At 49.2% G+C, this 13,332-nt stretch overlaps 4 protein-coding genes across 4 annotated transcripts; 2 read left to right on the top strand and 2 right to left on the bottom strand.

Annotated features, from left to right (window-relative positions):
* Positions 1 to 372: 372 nt before the first annotated feature.
* VFPPC_08799 (phosphotransferase family protein) lies at positions 373 to 1,866 on the bottom strand (the record flags this gene model as incomplete). The annotated part of the gene is made up of 1 exon (XM_018287445.1): positions 373 to 1,866. The coding sequence occupies one exon, from the start codon at positions 1,864 to 1,866 to the stop codon at positions 373 to 375; it is 1,494 nt and encodes a 497-aa protein (XP_018140451.1).
* A 3,699-nt stretch (positions 1,867 to 5,565) lies between these two features.
* On the top strand, positions 5,566 to 6,076 carry VFPPC_14486 (hypothetical protein; the record flags this gene model as incomplete). The annotated part of the gene is made up of 2 exons (XM_018292254.1): positions 5,566 to 5,971; positions 6,030 to 6,076. The coding sequence occupies 2 exons, from the start codon at positions 5,566 to 5,568 to the stop codon at positions 6,074 to 6,076; spliced, it is 453 nt and encodes a 150-aa protein (XP_018140453.1).
* Positions 6,077 to 7,775: 1,699 nt separating this feature from the next.
* On the top strand, positions 7,776 to 9,632 carry VFPPC_08801 (transporter; the record flags this gene model as incomplete). Its single annotated transcript, XM_018287447.1, has 3 exons — positions 7,776 to 8,096; positions 8,155 to 8,251; positions 8,308 to 9,632. The coding sequence occupies 3 exons, from the start codon at positions 7,776 to 7,778 to the stop codon at positions 9,630 to 9,632; spliced, it is 1,743 nt and encodes a 580-aa protein (XP_018140454.1).
* A 456-nt stretch (positions 9,633 to 10,088) lies between these two features.
* On the bottom strand, positions 10,089 to 12,831 carry VFPPC_08802 (peptide transporter MTD1; the record flags this gene model as incomplete). Its single annotated transcript, XM_018287448.1, has 7 exons — positions 10,089 to 10,427; positions 10,488 to 10,777; positions 10,832 to 11,009; positions 11,074 to 11,337; positions 11,396 to 11,677; positions 11,741 to 12,418; positions 12,484 to 12,831. The coding sequence occupies 7 exons, from the start codon at positions 12,829 to 12,831 to the stop codon at positions 10,089 to 10,091; spliced, it is 2,379 nt and encodes a 792-aa protein (XP_018140455.1).
* Between the last annotated feature and the right edge of the window lie 501 nt (positions 12,832 to 13,332).

Below are 13,332 nucleotides of genomic sequence, written 5' to 3'. Positions count from 1 at the left end.
GTTATTTTTGCATCATCACTAGATCTAACGAATGTGAATACCGTTGAGTGGACGGGAATTTGCCGCGCCAGCTCTTGGCAGGGACATTGGTGGTGTGTGGAAGTGCGCCGCATTTCCGTCAGTCGGTTGGGGGTATCAGATATTGTAGGAGTGAGAGGGTGGTAAGCAAGAAGCGGATGCTAATCAAACCATATACAACTTGGACAACTGCTGGCCATGCTCGGTCGGATGGATGATGTTCCTCAACCACCTAGGTAGCTTTGAGCCAAGCAACCACAAGTCAAGCTGCCTTGTCCAAACACCAATTAAATACCTTTATTTTTTCTATACAGATATAAAAACAGAATCAGGGAAGCGCCCGGGGTTGTGATATCAGTCGAAGAGGAGGGAAGATAGTCTCTTCCTCGCTTCCACAGCATCCCACTCGACCAGTACTCGTTCCTGCAACTCCGCCATCTTCATTTGTACGAGCACATCCATTCCCGCTTGTTCCTCTTGATTCAGAAGCTGTATTCTCGTCTTCCACAGTTGCTCCGTGGGAATGTCTTTGTCCCGATCACCGAAAAACCTCTCATCCAAGTACTTCCAGTATATGGCATCAAAGGCCCAGCTCTTTCTAGCAGCATAATTGAGCCAGAAGCGGCCTGTCCTCCAGCTCTCGCGCATGTATGCTGAGAGCTTGAACCGTAAAGAACTGGGTTGTGCATCTTGCTCAGCCTGTTCCAGGGCTGAAAGCCAGGTCTGCAGCCGGCTTTCGTAGACGGTAGTCCAATCATCAATGCCATCATCCCACATCTCTGGCACGTCAAGAAGTAACCACCAAGGCGGGTCAAGGATGAATTGCGTTGGCCCGACGTATGCATACTCCCAATCAATGGCCGCGAGAATATGGTCATTCTCATCAACGATAACATTGGCAGGTCTGAAATCATCGGACCACAGGCGAAAAGAGCTCGAGCCGTCTGGCGCCGGCAATGTTGCGGGAGCGTACTTGCAGTAGGACGACCAGTCATCCTCAGCGAATCCGAAATTTGATAGTCGCCCTTGCTTGGCTAATCTGCGAAACAGTTGCCGAGCGACATATTTGGTCCTGCAATCGTCCTCTGACAAAATTATGTCGTTGTGTTGGAAGAGGAGGGTTGCAATCTGCATTTCAGCCAAGACCGTATACCATTCATCAGCGCTGTGGTATGTGGTGCCCTTGGGCGGAAAGATTGATGTTGGAACATTTGAAAGCTGAACCATGTTGCTCATGTTGAGAGTGAAAGGGCGTCCCATTACGTGGTAAGACTTGTTGCTCGCCTCGACGAGGCTTCCGATACATGGAAAAGTAGCTTGTGCAAGCTGCAGCACGCACCGTGCCATTTTAAAATACTGGCACTTGAGCTTGTCTTCGGAAATGTCGGATTGCAAGACGGGCGTGTCATTAGGATCATCGCGGGGAGCTTCTAGGACCTGGCTCATGCATCGTCGAGATCCAAGGTCTTCGATGATCATGAACGGCCCAATATCGGGATCGATGCCATGTCCAAAAGTTTTTGGAACCGGAAGAAGAGTACGTTGGCTAATGCATGCAGCGGTCGCGGCTTCCGCAAGCGTTTTCTCTTCAGGAAACAGGGCTTGGTTGGGGCAAGGCAGACGAACGAGAACAGTGGTGGGAAGACCCTCGATGCGTATGGGATAGAGCACATTGAAGCCGCCAATAATCAACGGGGTGACCAAAGTTGCGGGTTTTGCGAACATCTTCTCAGCAAAAGATACGACTTTGCGACAGGCTGAGGCAGATCGGACCTGCTTCATTGCTTCTTCCCAGAGCTCGTCGCTTCGGTCCCATGCAAGATCATCAGAGTCCTGTCGTGCCGTCATCCTGTCCTGGAAGGAGAAAGTAGACTGATTTGAAAGGCAAGATAGATAGGACGGATACAGGAGAGAGTAAGGCTGATTTGAAAGACAAGATGGATGGGACGGATACAGAAAAAGCAAAGAAGGAGCGAGCATGAGGGAGTCAACGGAGAAGAGACGACTAGAGGCACTCGCAATAACGAGACCATGCAGAACGTCGTCTCAAAAATTTGTTGGTTCCAAGTTGGGCCCTGAGATGATGCGGGGTTGGTCCCCGGACGTATAAATACATGAGGGAAACAGCGCCTCCCAAACTACAAGTTATAAATACATACCTAGGTACAGGAGCAAGAATCGCCAACCTCACTTCTTCGTCCTTCCCGTCTCATGCTCCAATCCCGCCTCCTTCGCCTTCTCATCCGCAACCCTACACAACTCCTCCCACTCAGCACTACCGACTCGGCTCACACTCAAACGAGTCTGCTTCAGCATCTGCATGTTCTCCAGCGGACCGCCTGGCTTCCCCATCTCTCGCAGTTCCTTCAAGGTGATGGGCACGGCAAACTTTTTGCGAAACTCGACGTGTACTAAACTCCATCGAGGTTTATCCTTTGTTGATTGGGGGTCGTAGTATGGTGTTCCTGGTCGACGGGCGCTCACTACACATGTGGTTAGTCTGAGGACGACGAGTCGCACACGAGAGTTGTGACGAACCATCTTCGGAGAATTCCTTGACGATTTCCATTATGCCAGCAATTCCAGGTTCTTTACAGTTGGAATGATAAAAGAATGCTTTGTCACCGGCATTCATGTTTCGCATGTGGTTACGAGCTGGTCAAATTAGCTGTCTAGTTGTCATCCAAGTGTGCCAATGGCACGTACCGGCATATGCTCTGATTCCTATTACCAACCCGTTAGCTAGCATTCCAATGGCAGTAATAGCGCAAAGATTCGTACCATCCCAGCCCTCTGGCTTTGTTTTGGCTCTCAAATCATCAATCGAGAACCTCACATCGATGCCATTCTCGAACCGAGTCTCGGGCTCAGCCTTCATCAACCAGTACCATTCACCTTCATGTCGCGGTGCTTCAGGGTTGGTTGCTGGAATGGCATCCACATCTGGGTCTTCTGATGCATCTCTCGTACTCTCTTTGTGTTCGGAATCCTTCTTATTTGGGGCTGTGGCGGCCTTCTTGCTAGCTTTTGGTGTGTCGTTGGATGGCTTGGTGACCTTCTTGGATGCAGGCTTGGAGTCCTTGATTTCTTGATTTATGGGCTTTTTGGATGAAACAGCCTTGGTGTGAGATGCCTTGCTCCTCTTGTTTTGAGGGGGTCCCTGCGGTTCATCCGAGGTAGCTGGACGCGGAGACTTGATGGAGGCAGCGCTGGCTGCTTGACGAGATGACCGTCTCTTAGGGACGGGCTCACCATTGGCCTCAGCAGCGTCAGGGGCAGCTCGTTTCCTGGGAGGCATAGTGTGTCCTTGGCGACCAAAAGTGAGATGTGAGCGTTGTTGTTTCTCAATGAGTAACACTGAGCCGGAAAAGTTAGTAAAAGAGAAATGCCGACGAGTTGAGAGGACGTTGAAGCAGGTCGTTCTTGTGTTCGCGTGCATGTCGCGTGGAGCCGAAGCCTCAAGCTAAACTGGGGACCAGAACGTGGCCCAAGAGGCATGAAGGTAAACCCTTGGCGCTGGTTGGTCAATCCGAGGCACAAAGTGGGACTCTGCGACTGCCTGTTGTCCAACATCAAAATCACCAGATTTCGGCGTAAGAGAGAACAAAGAAAAGAAGCACATGTCAGAATTGGTAATGGTGGCGCTGGGATGGGATGCACCAAGAATACGTATTCTTTTTTAAAGCCGCTTGAAACAAGCTCTGTTACAACAAATGACATCTTTGCCATTGCCCGGGATTGCAGCATCAACGAGATCAACTACACTGATTGCTACGGTACGACTTCCCAGACACATGTATTTTTCGCCCCATTACACGAAATTTGACATGTCATGGCTGGCTAGTAATGCCTCAAGTTGCTCGACATGAATATTCGTCGACGCGGGAAGGGCGCCGGAACAGCCGTCAGCCACATGAAACGGTGTCCATGCCCAGCAGAGAGCAAATGTGGAGATGACTAATCAGTCCAGCTGCCCAATCGGGTAATTTTCATGACTTATACACACAAAACCACTTCTCTGAAGAACACAAGTGCCTTGGTTGCCTGCAGTGGCATGCATTAAAAAAGTGTCGAGTGATACTTGCGAAACCTTGACTCGCCTGATGCAGAAACGTACTGTTGTTGCTCAGAAACATCTCCCCTATCCTTACCTCTATTGTCAAGGGGCTACAACTACGTTTGCTGCCGGTGCTGAAGTCATCGAACTGCAGTTAGGTGCACCACCCTTACTAGCCGACCAGCATTATGCAAATACTACTTTTGCACATCACTATATGATGTTTTAGTTAAGGAAACTCTTGGTGGCCTCGACAACTGGGGTGTGAGATCATTGAGGTGACGCCCCGCAGCCAATGATGAGAGAGCCAACTCGATTCGTAGCCCTCCACACACTTCCCTCGTTGAACTAGATCAGCAGAGAAATCAGTTACAACGCAGCCCAATGGCATCAAAAAGGGTCAGAAACCAGATGCAAATACTCACAGAAGTTGGAGCAGCTGTTGCATTGCCCAGGATACGAGCCCAGTCGGACTCGTGCACCGGAACACATATAAAACGGCAACGGGCAGTAGCAGCAACGTCTTGGATGACGACAAAGCCCTGCATCAATTCTTAGGAGCACGACAGGTCTGATGTATAGCATAAAGTGGTGTTAGAAGGCCGTATATCGTACCATTGCTGCGTGACGTCGTGGCAATATGCCAGTTGACCAGTCTAGCCATATCACACGGCCAACCAGGTTGTCAATGGCCTCTTAGGCATTTTGAACTGTTGCATGCTCAAAACTGACGGCGAGTTGTGAAATATCCGGCATTGTCCAAGATATGAAGAAAAATATAATACACGTGAGTGTGGCCATGACGTGGAAAGAATTTAGGACGAGGTGACGTTGGACAGGGCGCAACGTGATTGGTCCATTTCGAGGGGCGTCGGTTGGGGTGCCAGGGACATAAAGGTCAGCTCCCCCCTCTCACCCTCCTTCTTTTCATTTTCCCTCCTTCATCCCGTTTTCGATATTCTCGAACCATCGGCCCAAAAAAAGTTGAACAGAGCTTGTTATCGTTTGATAGTAAGCACTGGGAACTGTCAGCCACCACTTGGAACAACTGACACTGCCCCCAACCCACTTACACCTCGCTGTCACACCCAGTCCTGTCTCGCCGGCGTGTTTTCCATACCGTCACCTCTTCCCTGGGATTGATACTATCAGGTGTTGATAGCCCACCAATGCTAGCACACCATCGCACCGTCGCCGTGTCCATGGCTCGGCATCAGGAAGCGCCCTATGCTGGTAGGGCAAGGCCACCATTGAGACATGTCAAGAGGCAGTTGGCGGGGGATGCTGACGACAAACGTGTTGAAAGAGCCCCCAAACGGCATTTGAGGAACGAAAGTGTAGATATCAGACGTTCTCGTCCATGTTCAAGAGAGTCCTCAGGAGTTAGTCGACCAGCTGGTTCACCTCATGCCAACCATACCAGCTCGTCACGTGCCAGGGAGGAAGGTACTCCCATACAAACAACGAGATCTGTATGTAATTGGAGCGAAATGGCCACCGTATCCTCTGAGGAAGACTTCATGGACGATATCCTATCATTCTCCCGTGCCACTTCGCATGCGGCTGCCGTGGACCTATGCGGAGACAATGCTCCTCTGGGACATCGACTGCTGGAGAGAACAGGAAGCGATCTGAGCTATACAGGTTCGTGGACCGACGAAGATTCAAATTCAACTTCCGATCATAGCTTGGAAATCGATAATTGGACCTGCAGTCGCCCGCCAAAGGTTCCCCGTGCACCAGACCTGGGCAGGCTTACCACACCACACCTGTCGCCAATGCCAAGCATGTTTGAGTTTTGCTATTGCTGCAGTGATGACGAAAAAGAGCCATGGGAAAACGATAGGATCAATGATTCGTTGCGTTTGTCCCGTAGAGATAAAGTTGATGCCCAGCGTAAGCTCCATTTCTTGAACCGTACTCTCAACACTTGCAATTGTGCTGACCAAAATAGTGGACTGGGCAATGGCCTATATGGAGCAGAGAAGACGCGGTGTTTAAAAGTAGCGTCCAAAAACGACGAGAGATGAAGACAGATGGTTGGCGTGATTGAACATGATGTGTCCACCTCAGTATTTGGCGCTTTGGCGGTCCTTGGTTCGGGTCAACTCATTTGAGAGTACATGTTTCGTGACCGAATCTGGTGGCTTATATAATGATAATGATTCTGACATGAAATAAATTGTGAGCTCCCAAACGTGGGATGTCGAGTTTGTGAGGGACAAGATCTCGTCTGTATCATTGCAATGCCTGCCCGTGACGCAAAGCCATGTGCTAGGTTTCGGGCCGGCTGCGAGAAGCGACACAAAAGGCCGATGAATTTGTTGCGCTCATGTATTACGTTTCCTGTCGCAAGCGGTAGCACTGCGGGCGTTTTTATTTCGGAACCTTGTGGTACCAGATCAAGCTTGCGAGACTGAGATGAAGCAGAAGTGAGGTTTGTGTCAAGAATTGATGGCTGTGAAAATGGGGCAAGAGCAGAGGAGAGCAGGCACTGCCAGGCAGCGTCAAAAAAAGTGGAGACATCAATGATGGCATTTGGCTGTTCAAATGCCACAGTCATGTGCTCACTGCTCATCAGGTTGACCAGATTGACCACAGAAATTAGGCACAAACTCGACCATTTCAATTTCGCAAATCTCTAGTCAAGTTTGCAAAAAATCAGCCCGTTGAGCTCGCGTTGTTCCATTCCTCCTTTCTTCCATCAGTCCTTTTCTCATGTCGTTTGTCAGAAACGAGTGCTTCAAGTACGATCATGTCGATTGAATTGCCTTGCCTGAACAAGCACCAACAGTGGAGTGCAGAGTGCAGAGTGCAGAGTGCAGTCTAGAGTCCAGACCGACCAGAGATGTTCTCAATCGACCCAACGGACGCATCCATCATCAGCTTGATAGCATATCAGCTTGCTTCACCATCCCAAATTTCGTGCTTTTGAACAGTCTCGATTCCAAATATTGATTTCGAATCTCATGATGCTGAAACAAAACGTGCCATTACATTAAAATGTCATAATATCCAATAGCCTCCGCCGGAATCGGACACTCATTGACCAGAACCATGAGATGTGAAGCCATTATATTGCTTACACCATTTTCAACCAATGAAAAGCATGAGTAATGAATTTGAAGTCTATCGGACCCAATTTCTCGGACTCTTCTACCCTTGGTCAACCCTGCATAACAAAGCCGTTCCACTGGGAAACTTCTGCGGATGGTGGCGACACACCCGCGGCGCCGACGAGCCATCCGCAAAACATCTTTAATAATGTCATCAATGGCGACAAACCCGACGAACGGTAACAAGTCGGCCCACTAGCATCTCATCGGCGAATCTGGGTTGAACATGGAGGTTGAGGCGGGGACTCGTGTCGTCGGCATCGGTCACGCAATCGACAGCAACCATCACGAACGCGCACTTACAGCCCCTGGCTACAGTAGCAAGCTATCACGTCAATCCGCGGGAACGTCTCCCACCCTGTTGGACCTGAGATATTACAGACCAATCTTTGGAGCATGTTGATGATAACCATGTGCTTTTTTGCGGAGTTAACAAGGAATATTGACGGCTTTCTGTCCTTATCTCGCCTGGATTGACATCGGTCAACATCCAACGGGCACTGGTGACTTGCATATTTATACCAATGGTTCCCGCATTACCATGTAACGCAACCTCTCTCTAAAAGTCTCGTCATTCTTCGAAAATGTCTGAACAAAATAACATAGAGGCTTTCCAAAGCCCAAAGAGTGGCACCGTTACTCACACTGCCCGCCGTCGACCCCAGAAATGGTGGCAGTTGGGCGGCAAGGACATCAGCCATGTTTCCATCGACGAGGGCTACGAAACGAGTGCTTATTCCACCTCATCGTCCTCTTTAGAAGATGCGTCAGGAAAAAACGAAGGTGTTTTTGTAGCCCCAGAAGCTTTGGAGGTCTACAAGCCTGTCGAAGGCTTCGAAGGCACCCATAGGTTTGACCCATCCGCCAAATGGTCGGAGGATGAAGAGAAGCGCCTCGTCCAAAAGGTAAGCTTTGAGATTATCAAAAAATACCTTCTATCTTGAGCTAACCATTTTCATTCAGCTCAATTGGAAAATTGCACTTCCTGCATGCATAATGTTCTTTGCATTGCAGCTTGATCGTGGCAACATCTCACAAGCGCTCTCAGACAATATGCTAAGTATGCCGCTATGCTCTGAATCTTTCGCCATTTCTTTTAGCTGACAGTTTTCAAAGATGATCTTAAAATGAACACCAATGATTATAACAACGGCCAAACTATTTTCTTCTGCTCCTTCCTTTTCGCCGAGCTGCCGTCGCAGCTTATAAGCAAAAAGCTGGGACCTGACACCTGGATTCCCATTCAGATGGTGGCTTGGAGTATTGTTGCAGCAGCACAAGCGGGTCTCCAAGGCAGATCAAGCTTCTTTGTCTGCCGCTTTCTTCTTGGTCTGATTGAAGGCGGCTTTATCCCAGACGTCATTCTCTACCTTAGCTACTTCTTCACCAACCCCGAGCTGCCTCGACGTCTCAGCTGGTTCTGGACATCGTACCAGTCGACGCAAATTGTTGGCGCGTTCTTGGCTTATGGTATCCTGCATCTTCGCGGCAAGGGGTCATTGCACGAGGGCTGGCGATACATGTTCTTGATTGAAGGTGTCTTTACCGGCCTCATTGGCGTCTGGACGTGGATGTATCTCCCAGCATCGCCAACACAGACCGCGCGCGGCAAGTATAAGGGCCTGCTTCGACCAAAGCAAGGTTGGTTCACTGAGCGGGAGGAAGTCATCATGGTGACAAGAATTCTACGAGATGATCCAGGAAAGGCCACCATGCACAACCGCCAGGGTCTGAGCTGGGGTCTATTCAAAGACGCACTCCTTGACTACCACTTGTGGCCAATTTACCTCCTTGGCTTGACTTGGAGTATCCCGGTTACACCTCCACAAGCCTACATCACTCTCACTTGCAAAGCACTTGGATTCAATACCTTCGAGACTAATCTCCTCACCATCCCCGCGTACACCATTTTCATCCTGCAACTCTTGTTCTGGACGTGGGTGTCAGAAAAGGTTAACCAACGCGTTTTGATCGGCCTCGTCACCCAATTCTGGGCACTACCCTTACTCATTGCGCTGGTTGCTCTTCCCCCTGTCTTCGCCAATAGCAACTGGTCGAAATGGGTCCTGTCCACACTGCTTGTGGGATATCCCTACTGCCATGCTGTCTTTGTGGCACTCACGTCCCGAAACTCTGGTTCAGTACGGACCCGAACAGTTGGGTCGTCCCTGTACAACATGTCTGTCCAAATGTCCAACATTTTTTCATCTCAGATTTACCGAGACGACGACAAGCCTTACTATTACAGGGGTAATAAAGCCTTGCTGGGGGTCTTGGCCTGGAATGTCGTGCTGATTATTGCAATCAAGGCGTACTACATGCTGGTAAACAAACGCCGTGACAAGATTTGGTTGTCCATGACAAGGGAGGAGAGAGTTCATTACTTGAATACGACGAAGGATTCAGGCAGCAAAAGATTGAATTTTAGATTCGGTCATTGAGCGGTTACGAGATACGAATGGATTTTAACATAAAAGGTGGCAATAGAGAGTAGAGTTAGGCTATATCCTTATGATGGAAGTCACGTTGAAATGAATCATGTTAGAAATAGCTACAGATCGCGTTTCCTGACCAGAATGAACTTCTTCAGTAATAGGAATTGCCCACACCTCCTGGCTTCAGGAACAGGGAAGTTCTCTCTAGTCCCACGGAAAGCTACAGGAGGAATATCGAGTTTTTTCTTATTCCACCAATCCTCTACGAGTCTTCTATCAAGTATTGAACCGGTCAGAGGCAAGACCGTCGAGATCGAAGTACGTGATTTCGACGCAGCTAACATACACATGCACCAGCTCTCATTGTGGCATGAGACACACAGCACCAATGTCTCATTTGGTCCTCAGGAACAAAAGAATTTATTACACAAGCGAATGTTATTTCTTTCGAACCCTTACCCCTTACTCGGGCACTGGGCAATGATCAAGTGTGCCACCAGAATTATTCCCCCACCACTGCGGGAATGGAACGGCCTTCCCACCAGCACCAAACACTGCAAAGGATAAGATGAAGAGCACGAAAAGGCTGGCGCCATCGAAAGCACCAGTAACTAGATACATGTACTCCTTGAAGATACGTGGCTTGTAGTTTCGAAGATAGAACTGTGTAAAGAAGCCGCTCAAAATCCAGCTAAAAATTACGCACGTCTGGGACTGATTGTAGGGAATGAATCCGGCGTATTGGATAAACTGAGGCAAGTTAATTTCCTTAAGTTCGAAGCCCCGAATTCTGGGAATGAACTGGAGGTGGTGGTGTTAGTAGATGAATGGCCCTCAGTCAACATCTTGGAGTGTACTCACGTATGCGATGAGCCGATGCACAGCGACGAGTCCAGCGCCGACTGCTAGGCCAATTGGAACCAGGTAATATTTTGAGCCAGCTCCATACAGATACTTGGCCAGTGCCCAGGAGGTAGCGTTTGTATTGTAGGATTGAATGCTTGCACCACTCCAGGATGAGTTGCCGTCAGAGTCGGCGAGAAGGTCGCGGTTACCACTGACGATGGAAATCATGACAGCGTAGTTGATGAATCCGCCTAGGACTGTGCCGTAGATCTGAGTGAGGAACATGACACGAGGGGGAATCTTGACTATTCGTCGAGTGTTAGAGCCAGGCTTTGGATTTTAGTGACAGGAATACATACGGTATTCGCCCATCTTCAAATCTGTGCAGAGACCGACGGCGTTGCTAATCACGTTGTGTGACCAGGCAGAGAAATACATGTTTCCAATGGGACGCTCGGGAATCATCAGACCGGCCAACATCTTGGACAAGTTGTTCGTGGCGATGCCATTTCCGAAACGAGCCAAAAGAAGAGTGCTCTGCAGCTTATCAGCAAAAGAGAAACTAGGAGGTGAGCAGGCTGAATGTTTTGGAAGTACTCACCAGAGGTGCTATGATGCATCCGACGAGGAGGGCGACGACGTACGCCCATACGGGAAGGGTAACGTTCTCCTTGATCACGACAACCAGGCCAAGCACAAAACTGAAGACAAGAACAATGATATACCACCACCAGGGAGCCTCTTTGTAATGCTTCACCATGTGTACGTGATGGCGGTCGTCGTATCGTCCTGCCCTGGCACTCTTGTATGCTTTGACGAAATCTTTGCCCCAGAAGAGCGCGCAGTGGGCGATCAAGGCACCAATCTAAATGAAGTCTGAGTTATTTGAAACAAGTTTCGGACAATATAGTGAGAATACTAACAGCTGCGTTTGCCATAAACATGGCATAGGCGAAACTTCCTGTCAGTCGAGGTATGCCATACTTGGCCAAAGCTGTTTTGTCAAGAATACCGCCAACAAAGACCTTTGCTGTGGGGTATGCTTTGCCGGCCTCGGTTCGGAGTCGGGTAGACATGAATGGTTGCGATTTCGCGTCCCAGGCATTTGTGTAGTAAATGCCGAGCATTGCTATGAAACAGACGAAGAAGCCGGTGGCTTGGTGGAGTTGTAGCTTCAGGGGCAGGGAGGTCTGGAAGGACGTAATCTATGGAGAAATCTGATTAATAGTTTGTTCCTCTACGCAGTTATATGATGAGGAGTGTCTTACATATTGCCAATCCAATGACAGAGTAAAAAGACCCAAACCCTCGTTATTGGTCGCACCGCCAAATAGATTGGTTAGAATCGCGGCCTTGTCACCGGCAGCATGCATGGAGGCTAAGCAAGGGATAGACACGGAGTTCAACCATGGGAATATGTAGGCAGGGAAGAACTCGTAAACGCCCATGCCAATGAAACTATACCAGAAGACACGAAGAGGCTTGGAGCTTTTCAACTCCTGCCAATGGAGCCCCTGAAGAGTCTTGACGGTGGGAAGACTACTCCAGAAAACGGATTCGACGTGCCAGACACAGATTGGACGCAAAACTCCACATATGCCATAGCCGAATAAACCAATTGAGATGACGCTTAGCACTATGGTCGTTGGACTTAAGGGTAAATCGTAAAAGAGATCCTGGGCCGTGAACACCGTGATACTGGCAGCGGCGTTGGACGCCGACGTGGCGGTAATCGAACAGACGGCGTGCTCTTTGAGGTTCCATGGGCCAGGGTTGATGAAGCGGACAATCTTAATCCATAGAGGGAGGTTGCCCTGCCCATTTCGTTGCCTCCATCGTGCCTCTTGATGGTCACCTCGAGGGAGAAAGGTTGCCCATGCATTGCCAACAAAGTAGGCAATCAGAACGATGAATGTGCCTGAGATGGTGACTTGGGTCGGTTTGAACTAGTGCCAAACTGCGTGTTAGATGTTGCTGATTGCTGATCATTCAGCGACGGTATTTCTCTTACAGAATAAATCTGACTCATTACAGCCTGGAATGCAGAGAGACATGATGCCAGGAAGATGCTTCGAAAGGTCAGGGCAGGCTCAAAGTCGTCCCGGAGTGGCAGCAAGTGCTGTGCGGCGTCGAAACCAGTGACGATGATGGCATCCTCGTTATCTGAACTCTTTTCCGGCTCCTCACCATCAGACAACGTAGGAGCAGCATTAATCTCATAATCCAGCTCATTTCCCTTGGCAGCTATTTTGCTCTCGGAGCCGTGGGCGTTCTTCTCATTGATCTCATGGCTGGGAACCGCAACCACCTTGCCTTCGACGGGGCTGGAACCATCGAAAACGACGTTGTCGGTGGCCATAGTTGGGAAGCGTAACGAGGTAGCAAGCCAATCGTCATATAAAACTGGTCATTCACCCTGGCTTAACCATGCAGAATTCACAAATCAAAAAGCGAACCACCCAAGACATTTTATGGGAATCGGTAAACTGCAGTTGCCCACCTCTTGTCATTTTTTAACTTCCAAGGTCCCAAGCTTGGCGCCGATTCCCGAACCCAAGTTGTACAGTTACCGCCCCTTATCTGCATCCTTTTATTGCGATGGTGCAATGCAACCCCAATGTTATGCTATTGCTTCATTTTCATGTAGTTTGCAAGGCCTGGACTGGACATTGAGCAGGAGTCTTGTATGCACCTTGACAAGAACGGCAGGAGACTTTTGATAAAGGAGCAACCAACAGACAAATTGCTTCAAATGGCAGATAGAGAAGTCAGACGTGCTGTGCCGTGTCCAAGTTGTTTGAGCACGTCACTTGCAGAAAATGTGAGCGCATGACCAGGATCGAGCTAATAAAGAGAGCAG

The sequence above is a fragment of the Pochonia chlamydosporia genome, chromosome 6 (assembly GCF_001653235.2).
Source record: "Pochonia chlamydosporia 170 chromosome 6, whole genome shotgun sequence".
NCBI classification, from domain to species: domain Eukaryota; kingdom Fungi; phylum Ascomycota; class Sordariomycetes; order Hypocreales; family Clavicipitaceae; genus Pochonia; species Pochonia chlamydosporia.
Note: the sequence above shows the minus strand (reverse complement) of the source record. Positions and strands in the feature narration are given on the sequence as shown.